Source organism: Osmerus mordax, chromosome 18 (genome assembly GCF_038355195.1).
Source record: "Osmerus mordax isolate fOsmMor3 chromosome 18, fOsmMor3.pri, whole genome shotgun sequence".
In the NCBI taxonomy this organism is placed as follows: domain Eukaryota; kingdom Metazoa; phylum Chordata; class Actinopteri; order Osmeriformes; family Osmeridae; genus Osmerus; species Osmerus mordax.
The window spans coordinates 4,138,279-4,158,615 of NC_090067.1; the positions used below are offsets into that span (position 1 = coordinate 4,138,279).

The window sequence follows — 20,337 nt, forward strand, 5'->3', positions numbered from 1 at the left end:
AGTCAAGGTAAGATTCATTGACGTTTCTGTAAGCGATTTGATGGATCCCTTTGATTGCAATTACCCTGCGACTGTTAAACACTGGATACACTGATCTGAATGAGCCTTTGATGATGGGATGCTACTGTGAGAGAGGGGCTTGGGACCTAGAGTAGTATTTCTGACACCCCCTAGAGGAGAGTATAATCACCACACAGGAGAAGGTCACATGACTTCAAAATGTATTTTAAAGGGACAATGTACCAAACTTAAGTTGTTGTATTGAGAGTGAGTCTTTAGTACAAATTACTCGTGTACATACATACACACCTCCACCACACATGCATACAAGGTCATACATACAACCTGTCACGCACCCACACACCATCTGTTATCCTTTTTCTTCACCATCAATCAAGGAAGAGTATATGAGCAAAATATGTAGGCAATATATAGATGATATACTTTCCTTTACTTTGTGATTATGTTGGGGCAGTAAAAGAGATTCACTTAAGGTTTTAAATTTTAAATCACTGTAAATGCAAAACATCTTTTTATTTTTATTTGCGAACATGATATAAAAGTCGACAGTATATTCATATTTATGCTAGAAGTGTAAAGAAAAAAAAGAGAGGACCACACATTTTGCTATGCATTTACCTTTGTCTATATTTGGCTATCATCAGACTGACCCAGAAACAGCTTTACTTTTTGCAAGAAGAAAATAGAGAATACTCCCCCTATCAAAGCTGAGCACAAACATATTCATTTCATACACATCGACTCTAAATCTTTGGTGTACGGTATGTGCAGTAACTGTATGCTGTTGATTGCTGAAATTGTATGGTATACATTGTGTAAAAAAAAATCAGGAGCCCTCATCTTTATTTAGTGGATGTTGAGGATGTGATTATTGGAAACTGTTTCATGTCAACTGTCCAGTGAGTTTGCATGCATGTTCTATATTCAGATGCATTTGTACTTTTTCAAGTAATCTAAAATATGGATTGAATTGGTGAAATTGACCAATGTAGATTCTATGGCAACAAAAATCAAAAAGGTGGTTTTTCAGCATGTATGAAGGCAATTTCTGCAAAGCAAATTTCTGCAACCAAAAAGCCTACTGGAAACCCCAATATTACTGAAGCACAACGCAAGACCCAGGGATTTGCAGAAACACATAGGCAGATCCAGACCTTGTATACACAGGGATATATCGATCCAGCCACATCAGGTCTATAAGATTGTAAATGGAATGTGGGCTTAGAGCTCTATCAGGAACTATGTGCTGTTCTCCTTAAAGCTACTGTTACACACCTACTGCACTGCCTATTGCACACACCTGAATGTTTAGGATCACTGCTTGTTTTATAAACAAGAAAAGGGTGTAAAGAGGTTTGTAAAAAGTGAAAAAGGTTTTTAACATTTTTCAAATATAGCAGCAGGTAAATGTCACTATCTCATACAATAGCATTTTGTGGTCAAGTGCCAAATGTATCCGCTAAAGAAAACAGTATTGTACCGATTTATACAGTACAATTCTTACCTGTCGGTTAAAATCTGTATCACAGTATCATTTTGTAGATTTTGTATTGTTACTTGCATTGTGTCAGTGGAGCTTTAAAGACAGGAGTCTGTTTTTGACTATTAAATAAAGAAAACATTAAAAAAATTGATAATCCTTTTTTTTCTTCCAAACATAGCCAGACATCTAAAGTTTTTGTTTTTTTATTATAACTCTTGACTATTTAACTTTAAACATAACTATGCACAAATTTGATATTTTTTATTCAAAACAAACACATTTACATTTTCACCACTCAATATATAAAAAAATCCACAAATAAGTAACTTGAAGGGATACAAATGCACTTAAGTACTTGTTTAAAAGAAATGACGGATGGTTGAGCCAAAAGCCACAAAAATAAATAAGACAGCTAAGAGTAAGACGCCATATAAACACATAGGATCCACATGAAGTCTCTCATCTTATGCACATGACACTTGAAACCTTGGACCATTTCAGTATACTTGATAAGACTTGCTAGAGCTGCCCACTTCCATACTAAGTATATACACTTATTTACACTGCAGTACAGCATTTTTACTTGACTATCAGTGGCCATTATTTGGCACAAAAACATAATAAAACTGACAATTATTTTCATATGTACTTGCACAACAAATGGATGAATATTATTACTGCTCACTCAAAATGCAATGATTTGAGCAGTTCAAGAAGGCATGAATTATTTTCAGTTCATCCTGACTTTCAAATATAAAAGAAAATGTGAAGTGAACATAGGTTTTAAAAGTGGTTTTGGTGTTTAGTTGCTCTTGAAAATTGTGTGAAATCTTTTGAGTCCTTCTTCCTCCTTATCTGTCTGCGGATTTTAGTTGAACTGGATAGAGGCTGGTCCCAACACTTGTGAGGGGGCTAGGATACAATTTGTATCCCCATTTTGAGTGGTCTCCAGTCACACTAGCCCGTCACAGGGGCTTTGGATCAGAAGTAAGTCACATCCAATTACCTGTCCCGAACAACTCAGCTAATCAACTATCAGGTCCCACAGGGTCACAAATCTCAACCAATCAGCTGTTTGGCTCCACCTAGTCTGGGCCTCTACAGTCTAGTCTCAACCAATCAACAGTCAGATCCCTTTGTTCTTCAGATCTCAGTGAGGGTCACCTTATACGAGTCTGCGTAGCTCTCGATGTTCAAGATGAACGTGTCTTCATTGGAGTAGTGCTCAATGATGTTGTCGTCCATGTTTACCAGAATCCTACAAAGACATTTGACAAAACAATATATACTCTATTCATTCATATATTAAATGATTGCACTTCAACACATTAGATAAATGATGGCATTGCTTTCTTCAACAAACAAAACAATGGGTGCTAAAACAACAAAGAATACTAATATTATGCTCATTATCTTTTACTCACCCTTTTTTGCTCTTCTTGTACACCTTAGCTATCCTCTCTGAGGGTAGTCCATATTTCTCTGATATCTGTGTAGATGAACGGAATCATTGTGCAATTACAAACTGGAGGAGCAAATAACAGACACAAGCAGAAAGGAGAACATCTATAATCTTTTCTGCCTTGTGAATACGATTCTCCCGAATCTCTCTTTCTCACACACACACACACACACACACACACACACACACACACACAGATTTACACACAACTCCACAAGACACACCAATACGTACAGCATCCATTAGGCCTCGCAGTGTGGGAGACTTGAGCATGAGAGCGTCAAATACTTCGTCTGACTCCTTCCTCACGTACAGCAGCACTGCATGGAAAGACAGAATACAAACACAGCACAGAGGAAAAATAGCAGTTAAGTAATTTCTAAAATCCTGTGTGGCTTGTTATGACATATTTTTTCTACTGATTCTAACATACTATAAAAAAAATGCTATATATATCAGCACTACTGCATGCCCATAAACAGTTTTTGTTATGACAGTAATGGCATAGAATAGCAAGTTAGGTCTTTGATTATACTAGCAGGTACTAATCGGCTACCGTTATTCTGTCGTGAGGTGATGCTTTTCTGTGGCAAACATGTTTCTAGAGACAGAGAAGAAGAAAGACTACCTCTCTTTTGTGTCTCTTCTTTGATCAGTTTGTGGGGGGAGGGGCTGAGGTCGTCATCGGACGGCCTAAACATCCTCTTCACCAGGACACTCCTGACAACAACATCCACAGCAAATCAACAACATAACCAACAAAGATTTGTCATAACCTCTGAAAAACACAAACACCATTATACTTCTCACATACACTGGACACCATTTTATTATGATGAAATCGTTGTGCATATGTCTGAATGTATGTTTGCTCTGTGTTCGTCTTTAGTAGCATAGTGACGTGAGTGCAATTGTTTGTGTTCGCTGGATTATTTTCATAAATGGTGTTCATATTTGCATGTGGGAATGTGTATGGACATAGACATATATGCCTGTCTGTGTAGACTCACCCTTCCCTCTCAATCTCCTCTGTGTTGAAGGCAAATACCTGAAACAAAAATGTGTCATTTGAATGTAGATATTTCTTTAATTGCTGAGATACTTTTAATGGAACTGTGATCCACTTGATCTCCATCATAACCTAACAACAATATGTTTAAACTAGTTTATTTTATACTATATATATTTTAAGTAATATAAATTTTGCTTTCACACACAATACTAAGAACATGTTAAACAAAATAAAATAAATCTGGTCTCAACTCATACAAATCAGTCTAATTATTGTGAACCTGTTCTGACTGTGTGCAAAATCTTTTAATAAACTACCCTTTAAAATGATTCAACCAGCAACCAATCTTACATTTACATATAGTCATTTAGCAGACGCTCTTATCCAGAGCAACTTACAGTAAGTACAGGGACATTCTCCCAGAGGCAAATAGGGTGAAGTGCCTTGCCCAAGGACACAACGTCATTTTGGCACGGCCAAGAAATCGAACCGTCAAGCTTCTGATTACTAGCCCGATTCCCTAACCGCTCAGCCACCCGACTCTCTTGATTCATGCGTAACGGGTACACCTTGTAATGCCCCCATGAACTTGTCAAGAGCCATGAAAAGAGAAATATTATTTGAAAGGAGCTTGATTGGCAAGAACAAAGAGAGTGATTGTGTCCCTTTTGACATTGTTTTTGCAGTGTCTGGGTTTTTAATTAGTTTTCTTAGTATACAGAGTGCAGACCACATTGAGGGACCAAGGGGGAAACGGCATTTATATATATATATATATATCAAAAAGCATTTTAGAAAACAATACCTTCTATTTACCTATAGAATGTGCACTTATCTTGAAAAAACATTTTCAAAAGCTATCAAATACTTGATCTACAAGGCCAAATCCAATGAAACCAATAGAACAGTCCAATAAATATTGTTTAGATTTTTCTCTGTTGCCCTTCTCTTCAATTCTGTTTTACAATAAAATAGTTGGTAGCTTGATTTGAGCTTGAGTTGATTACATTTAACAAAAGTTACAACTAAAATGTCTTAAAGTATCTTAGAGTTTCTAACCTGTCCAGCCCTCTGTAGATTACCAAAGTGAACATCCGGGATGAAGAGGACAGGCTGGGCCTCCAGGTCGGTCAGGGTCTTGAAGAAAGTTGTGTCGGCCTTCTTAGGTAGCATTATGACACCCACACCTCCATCCTTCCCTGACGCCCCCAGAATATGAAAATGTAATTATACTTTACTGTACCATAAACATGAACAAATAAAACTTCACACATAACCATCAACATAACTGGCAGGAAGAACTGGAAGTTCAACCTTTTGTCTTCTTACGGTTCTGTTTCCTCTCCTCGTCCCTTATCTTTCTCTCAGCACCCTGGGAGAGAGAGATGGAGACATAAACAGAGACAGAGAGACAACAGACACATTAGCGGATTCAACTTTGCCTGTTAAATTAATTATGACGCCACTAGGGGGAGCTAATAGTTAACACTCAATTTTTTTTCTCCCAATAGACTGGTTTTGTTCACACAAAAGCGGATAATTGTACATGGTTGTGTGTGCGCGCATGTGTGTATCAGTGTTTCTGTGTCTGTCTGTCTAACTGAATGTGTGAATTTGTTCCCTGTATCATACTGTATCATGGCAAGTGATTGTTCCTGTTTTTTTTCTACCAGTACCAAAGTCCTGAGAGAGGTTATTGTATATATATTAGTCACAATTGTATGTACTTAAAATAACTAACAGTAGTTGATGGATGGAATCTAGAACATGTAGATATGATGAATTGGACTGAGGGCTTATTATGAGGGCTTATTATTCACATAAAGTGGGGGATTGGAACCTGCAATCGCTCAATATTGTATGATCCAATGTATGTGTATGTTTGTATTTGAATATGCGTGTCTGTCTGTGTGTATGAGTGTGTGTGTTTGATTACCTTGTCACAGAAGACTTTGATCTGGGAGTAGGCTCTGTGGAGGGGCTTGTTGCTGCGGTTGTTGTAGCTGTACGTGTCAATCTGGATCATCAGAGGCAGACCCTTTACCCCCTTCTGAGACGAAAAGTCTGTGCTCAGACAGTTTACCGTAATGAAGATCTGTCAAATAAAAAGCATACTGTCTCAGAGAACAATCAAGTCAAACGCTGGACACCACCCTGGCCCACTCGTCTGTGTATTCTTAAATGAAGAAATTGGTGTGCGCCATATTGTACTAGCCTTAGCCTAGGTCTATCCAATTATTTAAGGACAAGTCCAGGGCCTTTGTGAACACAGGATGAACATGTCTATGAAGTCTCTCCTTTTTATTTTCACTCAATGCCTTCTCAGACCACATACTATAGAAGTGAGTCCTGTGTTAATTACAAGGGATAGGACAAGTAAAGCCTATTTATATAGAGATTCTGCCAAGTTCAGCCAAGGCCAACCACTCCGCTTAAAAGACAGTATACTGTGGGCGGTAGAATGTTCTGGAAAAACGTGGGAAGCTCACACTTTTTACATATTGTTACGTAACAACAGGTAAATGTAATATGGTGATTCCTTCTTGAACAGGTTTAAGTAACAGAGGCACATTTTCAGATTTTATAGCATAGGTCGTAAATCAAGTAGGCTCGCTTCAACAAGTAATAGCTAACAATGTCGGATTCACTCCCTCGGGTCATCGAAGCACTGAGGAGTCACATACTGTACAATGAACTGGGACTATTTTATGTTTTTGATATTTTCTTTTTATGTGTGATTGTATTACTTGAGATTGCACTTGTGATTTAAGTCACAGTTTGCAATAAAAAAACAAAAAAACGCATGGCAGCCTTACATTAAGGTTATACTAACTACCCTGTACCTACATACCTATAGTTCCAGCATTGTAGAATCGTTACATAGGAACTGCTATGTAGTTAATCTCCTTCATTGTTTAATGGGAAACAATATTATACTTATTAAGTCACACTAGGTATGAGCAAGGCTGAGCTTTCGGTTGAAGGTGTCACAACCTTCAACTGCCCCTCCACAACACCCATTTAGCCCTTAAACCTCTCTCCCATACAGTGCCTTTTATATATTTTGTAATATCCAATGCTACTAAAACTTGATACAATTTTATTACATAGCATTTCCTATCTACACAGTTTTTACCCAAGGTATTGCTGTCAAAACATGGTACTTAATGTAGCCTTTTGGTAAAGTATTGACAAATGTATTTTACCTTTCATTTTTAAATGTAGCCATAATAAGGTGATTCAACAATATTTATAAGGAGTGTAAAGATTCTAACTCCACTATTCTCATAAAACGTGTATACTAAAAGAGTTATTTCTGTATTTACTGAGTTCTAACAAAGTGAATTTCTATTACACAATTCAGGGTATTTTAATTACTAGAATGGAGTGGTTGTTCATTAACCTGTCCCATAAAAGAACCATTACAGCAGCCCAAGAAAAGTTTGTTGGAGTCTGAAGCTACCTCAGTTATATACCAAGGTACAAACACTTATTCTTCAAATAAATTGAAGTAAATAAACGTAAGGCAATACCAACAAATCCAAGGCAAAATCACAATTGCTCTGTTATAAAAGCTAATGTAACAGATCTTTCTTGACATGGAGAACTTTTAGAAAAACAAAACCGCACAAGAAGGAAATACAAATCTGAATAGAAAATCAGTGAATTGGTAATAAAGTGATGTCTTTCCATCATATGCTAAAAGCTGGTAAAACCTTTGATGAAAAGCTAATTACAGTAAATACTGGCTAATTTAACCAGCAGAGATTACTGAAATGATAAAAACTCAGAGTCAATATTAGCCCAAATAACTGGGCTTAGTTCTTTTATCCAGTCTCTTTGTCCTTTAGTTTATGACAATGGAGAAGCCAAAAAATACATGTTAAATAGAAGAGTCATGCCAAGCCCTGCCCCTGAGACAGAGACTAACACACTGGCCCAGTGTTGCCGCTGAAGGCGAACATTACACTCACTCACATGGCCACTGTGTGTGTGTGTGTGTGTGTGTGTATGTGTGTGTGTTTGTATGTGTGTGTTTGTATGTGTGTGTGTGTGTATGTGTGTGTTTATGTGTGTGTGTATGTGTGTGTACCCTGCAGGTTCACAGAAAAGAGGGCAAAACAAACAAAACAGGGTGGGGATAGGATTAAAGCGTTTGTGCCTGTGTGTATGTGCATGGCCCCTGTGTGTGTGTGTGTGTGTGTGTGTGTGTGTGTGTGTGTGTGTGTGTGTGTGTGTGTGTGTGTGTGTGTGTGTGTGTGTGTGTGTGTGTGTGTGTGCGTGTGTGTGTGTGTGTGTGTGCGTGTGTCTGTAGTGTGATTGACTGTGTGTAAGTTTGGGGGTATATGGCCTGACCTCAATGCACAGTTCTGTGTGTGGGCGCTACAGGTAAGGAGAGTCTACAAAGGTAGAGGGCACAACAAAGCCAAATCAAAAATCTTTATTTTCTTTTAAATATTACTCTCCTATTTATTCTAGTCACAATGGAAAGATAATAACAGTAAGTTTATTAAGAAATTGACTAGTGACACCAAACAACACTTGGGATTCTACAGAACATGAATGAGTGCGTAGTGAATCAGGGAGCATGTGAGTGTCTGTTGTAATCCTATGTCTGTTTAAGCAGACAAGCAAGTGCCCGTGTTTGGCAAAGAGTGGATAAGCATAAAAACCGGATCAGTGACTTTTACGTCCAGGACACACCTTTACAGTGAGTAAACACGGAGGGTTCTGGGAAAGTAATTTTTCTTTACCTTAGCTTCTTCGTTGACATCCCAAGTGAAGGAAACGGCGTTGTAGGCAATCTCCTCAATGTTCCCAATGGTGTTGAAACTCTCCTTGTAATCCGCTGTAAGGGATGGAGGAAGTAAGGGAGGGAGGGAGGAAGTTGGAAGTGGAGAGAGGAAGGGAGGCAGTGAGATGCTGCTCTCCACGGGATTTGACATAGGTACATTATTTGAGATGTTAAATACATGAAAGGGGTGCTTTCCCCAATTGCAATGCATTTTAAAGGGTCTTCATCTGACCCAGGTCTAACATGAACAAAATGCATAAACAAGTATAAAGTAAGAGATAAGCATGGCAGTATGGATTTTTAAAAATCAGTTCTTCACCTTGATTGTCAATGATCTCTTAAATCTTCACACTCCCCAGAAAAGAAAGCCCCAAAATAAAAGCACTATCTGCAAAAAGCAGGTAGCTATTGTTGGGTCGGATAACAAATCCACATTATCAGACGGCACGCGTCTGTGTGATAGAGCCTTATCTGGTTGTGTAAACAAACTCTCTTGCTTTGCAAGAAGAGGCCAATAGAGGAAGCTATATAATTTCAAGTAGTTTATTAATGCAAAAATAGGTCAATGATTGGGTAAATAAATATAACTACAAGAGTAAGCTGTGGTCAGTGCTTGGTTCATGGTTAGTCATTGCTTTCAAACTGTTACAGTCTGAAGCTTGGAGGGGAGACAGCTATATTTCTTTATTTTTCACAATCTGAAAGTTTCACTAATCTGAACACACCTCAAACTCACAGTTCAGTCCTCTCCCCAATAAAGACAGTTGCAAAACAAAGTCATGGCGACTTCCATGTCCGTTATATTTCCCCTCCCCCGTTAAATGGACCCATTCAAATCTCTGATCCTGTGACATGGCCTCAGGCCTGGAGAACAGTTCTGCCTCAACTGCTATTCAAATCCATGGCTTGTCAAGTCAGAGGTGTCGGGTTACACAGCCTCTGTCTGTCTTGGAGCGTTCTACATCCAGTCAAACCTACTGCTGGTTGCTTGTCATTTAACCAGGGGTCACCTAGTGCCACAGCCCCCACCCCCTGACTGCTTAGACCTGGCTACTTAGAGGGTCGGTTCCCTCTTTGTAAGATCAGGAAGGAACAAAGATGGTTTCCATCTAAGCCTGTCATGGTAGGAGGGTATTTTTGTTTTCCAAATATTGGCCTTGACTACACAGGCTCATTTTACTGGCAAATCACACCATAGGATCTGCCTAAGCAACATACTTCCTCATACACCAAATCCTCTATCTGTTGTATAACTGAAAAGCCATGGGCAATGAAAATCCTCTTTTTGCCTACTGGCATACACAAGAGGAACCCTATGGATTGCCCCTATGGATGTTATTACTAAAACAACAACGGGTTGTACAAATAAATAAATTTTAATTCCTGTGAAAAAACGAAAGGGGAGAAGGCATTTCAAGTCTATCATCAAATGTCACAATATGTGACAACACTTCATGACCAACTGTGCCTTCAACAGGCAGGTACAGAACCAATCCTGGGAACACTGCATGCATTCCACTGTGTGTCTCAACAAGCTGTGGACTTCCAACTTCCATATTGAGATTCCCACATACCACTGAGTCTCTACCTCACCTGCAGGTCACAGCTTGCCAGATGCAAAAGAGCTTGAGAGCCTCACATCAATTCATTTCTCTTGGAGGTAAACAAACACCTTTTAGGATTCAAATCCATCAACTGAAATTGGCAGGCGACAATGGTGAAACAAATTGAACTAGAGAGGATACAATTTCTGGGGAAATTGTAGGGTGTGCTTGCTTGCGTCGGTTGCACAGGGGTCTGTATATTTTATATAAAAATGCATCGGGCCTACTTATTATTTATAAAGATTACATAGATTTAAAAGCATCTTTTTTTTGCTGCTCATTTACAACTCAAAATACGAGTGAAGTGTAGAATGAAATATGATGTCTTCTCATTTCCCCTGCAAGAGGCAGCTGACAGGCTGAATCAAAACGAATACATTTGGCAGACCGGTGTACAAATGGACCTAATCTCTATGACTTAAACGTCCTTTTAAGTTGTCCCTTCTCGTGATATTTTCAGGCATTTAGCCTACTCATATTGCATTCATTCATTAATAAAGAACCCCCTTTGAAGATTATTCTACGACTTTACCGGCAGAAGATAGAATCGCGATTCAAACAGTACCATCTGCTAACTGAAAATATGCCCCCAAAAACGTAAATAAGCTTGACATTTATTTAGTGGAAAATAGCTCATTCATAAAAAGCTCACTGGTAGCGATCATTGTCAGTAACAACTCAAAATGCGATATAGCCCTGTGTGGAGAAGCTGCCCCGGTAAATTCTACTACTACAGTACAGTACTAGACTACTGCTGTGTTCGTCTTGATAGCGATTGCGTTGGTTGAATTCGATTAAACGTTCCGTTGTACGGTTTAGGCTGAAATTAATTATTTTCATGAACAGATTGACAAAGTTTAGGCTGTGGCAATGAAGTTCAGGTTAGTAGTCAGATAGTTTCCCTACGGAAAGACTTTTGAGTAAGGGGAGTGCCGAACATGTTCTGTTGCCGTTTGACTTAAACAGCTGAGGAGTTGTTGTTAGCTACTCACACTAGTGTCTCGGGTACAGTAGGCTACAGCGTTGCAGTGAGCTACACTGGTTTGAAACCACAGGTAATGGTAATTTCACCAACAAATCGTTTACTAATGTCAGAATAAATCCTACAACGAAAATGTATATGTGAGGAATGTTTATTTTAACGATTGAAAACAGATACATCATAGACCACTGTAGTATGTGTTGCCCGGGCAACACAGGCTAATGTCATGATGCTAATATGTCAGTGAAATAGTAGACTACTGTTTCCGAAAGTAGATGTACTTCCTTAATAATATCAGCTTATATTGTACATTACACATCACAATTGTGTGTCATATCACAAAGTAAAATGAGTAAATATTTATCACCCTGGCCTCTTTGTTTGTGGCGTTTCTGCAGCTGCCTTGCAGTAAAGCTATAGTTAGCCTAGCTATCCCCCAAGTTAACAGATGTGAAACGAATGTTCTGCCAAAGGTAGTCACGCGTGTTTTCGTGACATTATTGCAGACCGGTGTAAAAATTGACCTAATCTCTATGATTTAAACGTCATTTTAAGTTTTTCTCTTCTCATGATATTTTCAGGCATTTAGCCTACTCATATTGCATTCATTCATGAATAAACAACCCCTTTGAAGATTATTCTACGACGTTACCCGGCAGTAGTAGATGGAATCGCAATTCAAACGGTACCATCTGCTAACTGAAAATATGCCCCCCAAAACGTAAATAAGCTTGACATTTATTTAGTGGAAAATTGCTCATTCATAAAAAGCTCACTGGTAGCGATCATTGTCAGTAACAACGCAAAATGCGATATAGCCCTGTGTTGAGAAGCTGCCCCGGTAAATTGTACTACCACGGTACAGTACTAGACTACTGCTGTGTTCGTCTTGGTAGCGATTGCCTTGGTTGAATTGGATTTAACGTTCCGTTGTACGGTTTAGGCTGAAATTAATTATTGTCATGAACAGATTGACAACGTTTAGGCTGTGGCAATGAAGTTCAGGTTAGTAGTTAGATAGACTTTTGATTTAAGTAAGGGGAGTGCCGAACATTTTCTGTCGCCGTTTGACTTCCTAAACAGCTGTGTACTGTAGCTAGATGTTTTTGTAGTGTGTCTCGCGTAAGCTACAGCGTTGCAGTGAGCTACACTGGTTTGAAACCACAGGTAATGGTAATTTCACCAACAAATCGTTTTCTAATGTCAGAATAAATCCTACAACGAAAATGTATATGTGAGGAATGTTTATTTTAACGATTGAAAACAGATAACGCTACATCATAGACCACTGTAGTATGTGTTGCCCGGGAAACACAGGCTAATGTCATGATGCTAATACTTCAGTGAAATAGTAGACTACTGTTTCCGAAAGTAGATGTACTTCCTTAATAATATCAGCTTATATTGTACATTACACATCACAATTGTGTGTCATATCACAAAGTAAAATGAGTAAATAGTTATCACCCTGGCCTCTTTTCTTGTGGCGTTTCTGCAGCTGCCTTGCAGTAAAGCTATAGTTAGCCTAGCTATCCCCCAAGTTAACAGATGTGAAACGAATGTTCTGGCAAAGGTAGTCACGCGTGTTTTCGTGACGTTAGTGACGCAGTGACGTTAGTAACGTCAGTGACTGTGGCTAGCAAATTAGCCACCGTTAGCTTCACTTTTCGCCACAAAAACTTAACTTACGCTTAAACCATGCAACGGAACGTAAATTCCAATAGAAGCAACTCAATCGCTACCAAGACGAAACTTTTGACACCTACGTTGTCTATGTAGGCCAAGTATTTACTGAGTTTTAGGGGGGCAAAAAGAAATAAAAATAATAATAATAATAATAATATATATGTGAGAGAACAAAGGTTGTGCTCTCGCCGAAGGCTTGAGCACACCCAACTATAGTTTGGAGTCTAGAGTGACCCCGCAAAATCCGATCTGCGAGTGAACAGAACGCATCCCCCAAAAATGCCTATCACTTTTTAAAACCTTTTTGTCTGTTGCTGTAAATGTAATTAAAACTCGTAAGAAATACTTTGTCTTAGGCTACAGTGCCAGTCGAAGGTTTGGACACATTATCTCATCCAAACGTTTTACTGGTACTCTTAAGTATTGCATGGCATTGTAGTCTTTATGAAACAGTGTGAACTTGGATGTATTATCAATGCTGTCATCGACTGAGTCAGTTGGAGGAGCACAACAGACGGGTGGGAAGCAGTGTGCCTCCAGGGCTGTTGGACTGTAACGGATAATCCCAGACTGTTGTGCAATTAACTGGTTGTGGGATTGTCATTACATAAGTTTAGCTGAAGTGGCTGGAAAGATACAGTATGCAAACCTCATTTTAGGTCACAAAAGAGGAGTATGGCTGTTAACTTTTTGGGCAACATAAGACTCCTGACATAGACTGTGGAAACATCTTGAATTAGGTTAGGGGGACCCTTTGGTCCTATCCTGCCCAAAGCCTGTTGAGAGACCTACATAAAGAGGACATGTGAAAGGATTTGACTGAAGAGCCATCACAATCATCTCTGTACAGATACAGTTTGAACATGTGTTGTGACTGGTGTGATTTGGAATTTCAGTTAAAAAAAAGTTAACTCAGTTAACATGATTCTTGGTAAGATCTCTCTTACAGATACAGATTGGTTACTTTCTTTACGCAGTTATCCGTTTAGCAGAAAATTCAGTAAACTGTGTTATTGTTTGAACCATTACCTATATCCAGCACCCTCTGTTTGGCAGTGTGTTGGCGGGAATGCCAGTACTTCCAATACTTCAGCTGTTCATCTCTATTCTTGTCCTCACTGAAAACAACCATGATCACACTCTGAGTCGGCAAGAAAGAGAAGAAAGAGAGAAAGAGAGAGAGAGACATGTTTTAGTGGGATCCCTGAGGAGACCTGTGAAGGAGTAGTTTATTCTGGATCAAATACACAAAGGGTAAGAGTAAGTAAGAGGGTTAAGGTCAATGCAGTGGGTAGGGTCACAAGTCCTCAATGAACTTCCACTGAGAGGGAAGCAGAACATTGAGGCATTACCACACTGATATTCCTTATTCACATATTTCATGTTCCCTATTTCTCACCCTGACTTTGCTGATGGGGTGTCTTAAACGTTTATTGACCCCAAGTTCGCTCAGGGTGACAGCGTAGAACTGGCCTTTGTTCAGGTACGTCATTGGCCCCTCTCCCTGCTTTTGGCGCAGGGACCGTGAAGCATCAAGTGTGTACTGGAAAGTGTCACTGTTGGAAAAAAAACAAATAAACATTTCTGTAAAAACTAAGCTTCAGGTATTGATCATTAAAATAAAGGGTTGAACAGAAGAATATGAGTATTTGTTGGGACTAGTGATGTAACTTACACGGCTTGCTGATCAAAAATGAATTCGGCAGGTGCCATAGAGGAAGGTGTATGGTATTTCTGTGAAAGTCATCGAGAATGGAACAACTTCAGCGCATTGACATGGAAATCAACTAAAAAAGGAACAATAGTTGCAGTGGTATCCATGCTCACATTTGAGTATTTTAAATGTTTATAGCAAGACCATAAAGAACATAATATTGTATGTAGTTGGTATGCCCAGCAGGGCTCACAGTATTGCAACTAAATTGCTCATACACAGCACAGCAAAACGTTTGCTACGTTCAAGTCTATTTCATCAATATTTCAGTTATGTTTCGAATAAAGCTAGTGTATATTTATGAGTATATAACGACTATGTATACATTTACTATGGATACTACAAATATAAAGCTGATGGCATTTGAATCAAATGTTTCAAACACTATCATGTTATATTCAAACAATATTCCCTGTGTCAAGTTCCTCTCACCCCATCGCTCTCTTCCTCATAGGGGCTGTCAGGGGTGCTTCGTTGGTCATCCTTGACATATCCAGGATGATTTCCAACTGTCTCATCATAATGGTTCTGTTCATAGATGACTCGCCCTGGCTCCTCCCCCTCTACTCTGTAGTGAACCCCACCAGGTCCCATGAAGACTGGCGTGTACACTTCCGCTTTCACCACGGCCACAGTGGCGCCGCCATCACCAGACCCAGACCCAGAGACGTACGGCTCTCGCTTGGACTCGAGGTGGTCTGTGTTGATTGACAGGTTGACTGGGACAGACTTGAGAACCTGGACACGGTTGTCAACGGTTTCACCATCATTCTGGCTGTTTGCCCCGGAGACACACCTGTTAGGTCGGAGTAAAAGTCAGTGAGAAAATCATTCTGTAAACATGTTTAAAGGACAAACCTCTGTCCACAAAATCACACAACCAATTATTTGTGGTTATATGTGAATAGATAAGTTTGAAAACTGAAGAAAACTGAAGAAAATATGTATTGTTTTCTTCTGAAATTACTTAATCAGCCAGTAAAATGCACTGACCTCTTTTCTTGCTCTTCTGAAATGTCCACTACTTTTGCAACAGGCAACAATCTCTTTTCTTTAGGAACCTAAAAAAAGAGCCGTATGAACACACGCATAGTTCAACATCAACAAGTTATGCATGAGGAAACCATCCACCCATCCCTTGCATGAGGGGATCTCTGATCTCACATAAGTTTGCTGAGATCTGATTTCATAGTATATCAACACAAATGAAGGCACAGGGAATGAAGAGAAACGTTCCACGACTCAGACCTTGTAGTATTCGTAGAGCAGTCCGAGAGCAGCGGCACTGTCTTCATCTCCGTTTATGCTCATCATGGCTTTCGTGGCGGCCGTCAGGGGATTCTCCAGGTAGGAGCGCCATGCCTCATCTTCGCTGGTGTAGGCCCTCCTTTGGTGGTAAGAGTTTTCATTGGGAACCACCACCACCAGACGCTTACTATATGTACACACACAGAATAGCACACACACACAAACATTGGAGTCATCTCAAACATGCATGCATTTAGGCACGTTGCAGATTCATGTGCAAACACACATACACATGCAAACACACGTCTGCATGTCTGGATCTGCCTTGTCACTGGAAAGGCCAAGTCAAGATCACACGCATATTTAACACATTTGTGGGTTCAATGACAACTCTTTCAATTAAGCAAGTCAAAAAGGACAAGGGAAAAAATACTGTACTAACCCTTCTAAGACCTATGCTATATTAATACATGAGATGGACATCCTTGATTTAGTATGCTCTTGCAATGTTAGGATGTACACTTTATGTGCTTTTGTGTGTGTTTTACTATACTATTTAAATGTTATTGTTATCTCAATTAAAGTTCATGTATGTTAAATATTCTTAATATCATTATGCAAGTGTCATGTCCATCTGCTTCCATTCTACCACTCCCAAGAAAGGCTTTCTCAAGACTAATTTCTTTGCTAGATGGTTCTCTCTATATAAAATACACTGACTATCCATGTCAAAATTAGTGCTACACAAACAGGAAATGTTGCTAATATACCAAGGCAACTCATGATTTTGTGCTGAATTTGTGTTTTACATGTAGGCTAACAACTATACTCCTGTGAACATTTACTGTGTATTTCAGAGTGTAGAAGTGTATCTGCTCATTTCAATAGGGAACTGGTAGGCGAATGTTAGCTGTTTATACACTGGTACTGTGCCTTTGAAAATACTGTGACAGTGCTTGGGTTCTATATGGTATTGTATTTGTATATTACTTGTTGATATATTCAACAGCATAATGCACCGTTTTCTTAATTGTTTAAATTGTGTTAGAGATACGTTATTCACATTTTTATTATTATTATTACTTTAACTAATAACTAGTATTATAAACGAATATAACTAAAAATACCTAAGCATAACCGATTAGTTGACAGATTTTTTACTTTAATTCATTAATTAATCCGTGGACATTGTCAAATAGTAAAGAATGAGATACGTCTCAATCCCACAGGTGTCACAAAACTGACCAAGAAAATTATTCTGGTTTATTCAAGAGTCTGAGACAATAGGCTATGTGTTACGAATTCATTCTTAGAGACTTTAAACATGTTCTAAGTCTATCAAACAGAAAATGATGTAAACAGATTTGTCTCATCCAAAGGTATTCCATCTGTCGAAAATGGCGAATTCAGACACAATCGAATAGTCAACGACGAAGTTTTTTCCTGTAAAGCTGAGCTAAAGTCTAAATAAAACAATGCAAATGGTATGAACTATAATAAAAAGCTATCATAGTTTCGAAACAAAAACAAAAGTTTTCAATTTGTGCCTGCCAGAATTAAGTAAATGTAAGCAACGTTTTCGAATTCAAAGTCTAAAGTAATTAATGCTCCTTTCTCCAGGTATTGTTTGATCACTTACTTGTCAGTCTCTTGTGACATATTTTGTTTCCTCCACGTTTCTTCCTTGTGAAACTGGACTTTCAAGTCGGTGCAGATGAGAATGCGAGGCTGAGCGGGTGCGAACTGCCAGAACCTGGGCTACAGGTAAATCAGCTTTTCTAGTACCAAGTCTTTCCCAGCCCCTCACCTTGCAGGTAAGCAGCGCTGCACCTTACTTTATGTCCCGATACAAAGTAGGGCATTAATTATGCAACAGCAAGTGAATTATTCCTCGATATAAAGAAACTGTAGATTTTACCTTGCTTAGCTAAATGCCAATGGCTAAACTTTGGTTTGAATTCTTTTAGTTTAAAGTATTGAGGTTAGGAGAGGGGGAGCCTTTTTGCTGATTGGTCCGTTGTCTGAAGACATACCTCAGCGATAGGCTGTCATGTCAGTGAGCCATGTAAGACCCTCCTACTCCACTTACTAGAAATCTGAACGAAGTGCTGTGAAACGCATTGGTTCTTCGTAAGCGTTAGAAATAACTAAAACGACTTAGTAGTTAGTCTCTCTACGACTTATACAAATAAGTGATCTACATTATTTTTTATCAACTTATAGGGAATAGTGATTATTTCAAATGTTATAAAATGGGCATGGTGGATGTTATTGAAACGGGGTGCGTTGGGGAACTTGCAGCATGACTGCACAGCGTTTAAGATGGCCCAACACTGACCTGACTCAGTTTGATAGTCATCGGGTCTTGGGGCTGTGAATGTCTCTCACAACACAAACCCATGAATAGAGACCTAAGCACACACACACACCTGGAGTTTCATAGCTCAGCAAGCTATCAAACCAATATCTGTTCTGAAGTTTTTCTCAAAGCTGTTGCAAAGGGGCTTAGAGGCCACTCAGACGTATATGCCCTAGATGTGTCCTAAAAACATTTGGGTGTGTAAGTTTAAATATTTGCTCTAATACATCACCAAATTGCAGTTATTTTCAATTTGTATTTACCTGCTAAGGTTTTTTGTTAGTAGATGGTTTATCACCCTGCTGTATTTTAGTAAAGTAGTCACAGGGTTCTCTCCTTGCAAAATGGTTATGTTCTGTGGTTCAAGTCAAAATTGTATATGTCCACATCCAGGGTTACCACCAGCTATTTAGACTTAAGTCTATCTGTTTGTCTGAGCATCACAAAGGAGACAGGCTGCAGGGAGGAGCCCAGTAATTTGTTTACACAATACTATTGTCCCCTTAATGAATCTATTGTATGGTGAGGTTGTATTGGTTTAGAGTTAAAACAAACCATAAGGTGTGTGCATGTGTGTGTGTGTGTGCACGTGCCTATATGTGTGTGCGTTGTCTTTGTTAAAGGGATAACTGCTTGGCTGATCATGTGGTCAAATTGACCAAACCACTGGTGCCATGGTGACCCTAACCCCAGATGTTATCTCTGTCCTTTGGTGTTAAATGGGATAGAATGCCCATTACAAAAGTACAAAGTTCTATACCACACTCCATAGATCAAGAAGCCTCAGTTATTTAACGTTTTTGCGACTCATGTGCTAATTAATCGATGCCTGACAATATACTCTATACTGTATGTTGTGTTTGAGTGTTTTGCCAATCACTATGCTCCCTTTACTAATTTACTTAGAGGAACACCTGGACTTGTTCATGTTGTGTGTGTTGCTAGATAAATACAGGTGGGGTCCTTGAGCACACATCATGCAAGGTATTTTCTTAAAACCAGACCCAGTATATTACAGTTAATATGGCAAAAACAGAGAAAGAGAGAGAGAGAAAGAGAGAGTAGAGCAAAGTATAGAGAGAAATATAGACTGATTTTAAAGGTTGTGGGACAGTGACACATTACACATAGTTTTCTGTAATTTTCTCTAATATTTCACTAATATTCTTGGTTGTACTGGATAACATCTTACTATCCATGGTTGTTTGTCAAAACAAACATGCAAGACACATAACATAACACCTCAGCCATATGATCTTGACCTAACTCAGTAGTACTTCTGTTCACTGGAATCTATGATTCTTTTTTTAATTTTATGTATTAGACACAGCAGCAACAAGCATGGGCATGACACATATTTGAGGGGCAGTCATTTATATTCAGAATTCCATTGTGAAAGACTGTGTGCAGGAGTTAGTGAGTATACAGGGTGAGTGTGTATGTGTGTAGATAGAGAGAGGTGAAAGGTGTATCCCGCATTCCTCGCATTTTAGAGGGGAGAGAGTGCTTGTCTGGACTTGGCTGGGATACCTGCGTGTATCTGTTTGTCAGCCCAAACCTGATGTCACTTTCTGATAGTGGTATCTCTGTGACAGATATCTCTTGCTGACAGAGCACTACTTGAAGCAGCTGGTTCAGGGAAGCTGAACACTGCTCGTGTTGTTTTCCTGAATGTCACTGCATGCTCTACCAAACTAGTCAGACAGCATTATAGCAGGTTTGATGGAACAACCACAAAACTGGACGGCGGAACCTGTCGGTTTAGAAATGGAGGGGAGGGAAAGAAGGTGTAAGGGTGCGTGACGTCAGGTCTGTATAGAGGAAGTGGACAACAACAAAATTACTTCCTCTTCCTTTAACCACCTAGGTGAATTTGGATGTTTCCCATCTAAATAAAACTAACTGTAACCTTATTCGTGTCCATGTGTTTTGCCTTATCGGTTTTGTAAAAGTGTTGTAAAGTAAAATGTA

At 39.1% G+C, this 20,337-nt stretch overlaps 1 protein-coding gene across 1 annotated transcript; it reads right to left on the reverse strand.

The window, feature by feature from the left end:
• Positions 1-1,744: 1,744 nt before the first annotated feature.
• grhl2b (grainyhead-like transcription factor 2b) lies at positions 1,745-17,940 on the reverse strand. Its single transcript, XM_067255226.1, has 16 exons — positions 17,647-17,940; positions 16,008-16,194; positions 15,753-15,820; positions 15,192-15,555; positions 14,721-14,779; positions 14,445-14,601; positions 14,075-14,186; positions 8,733-8,827; positions 5,915-6,073; positions 5,293-5,350; positions 5,038-5,177; positions 3,977-4,014; positions 3,595-3,686; positions 3,201-3,286; positions 2,929-2,993; positions 1,745-2,762 (listed from the first exon to the last, which is right to left on the reverse strand). Exons 1-16 carry the CDS (start codon positions 17,664-17,666, stop codon positions 2,648-2,650), a joined length of 1,815 nt encoding a protein of 604 aa, XP_067111327.1. The 5' UTR covers positions 17,667-17,940; the 3' UTR covers positions 1,745-2,647.
• Between the last annotated feature and the right edge of the window lie 2,397 nt (positions 17,941-20,337).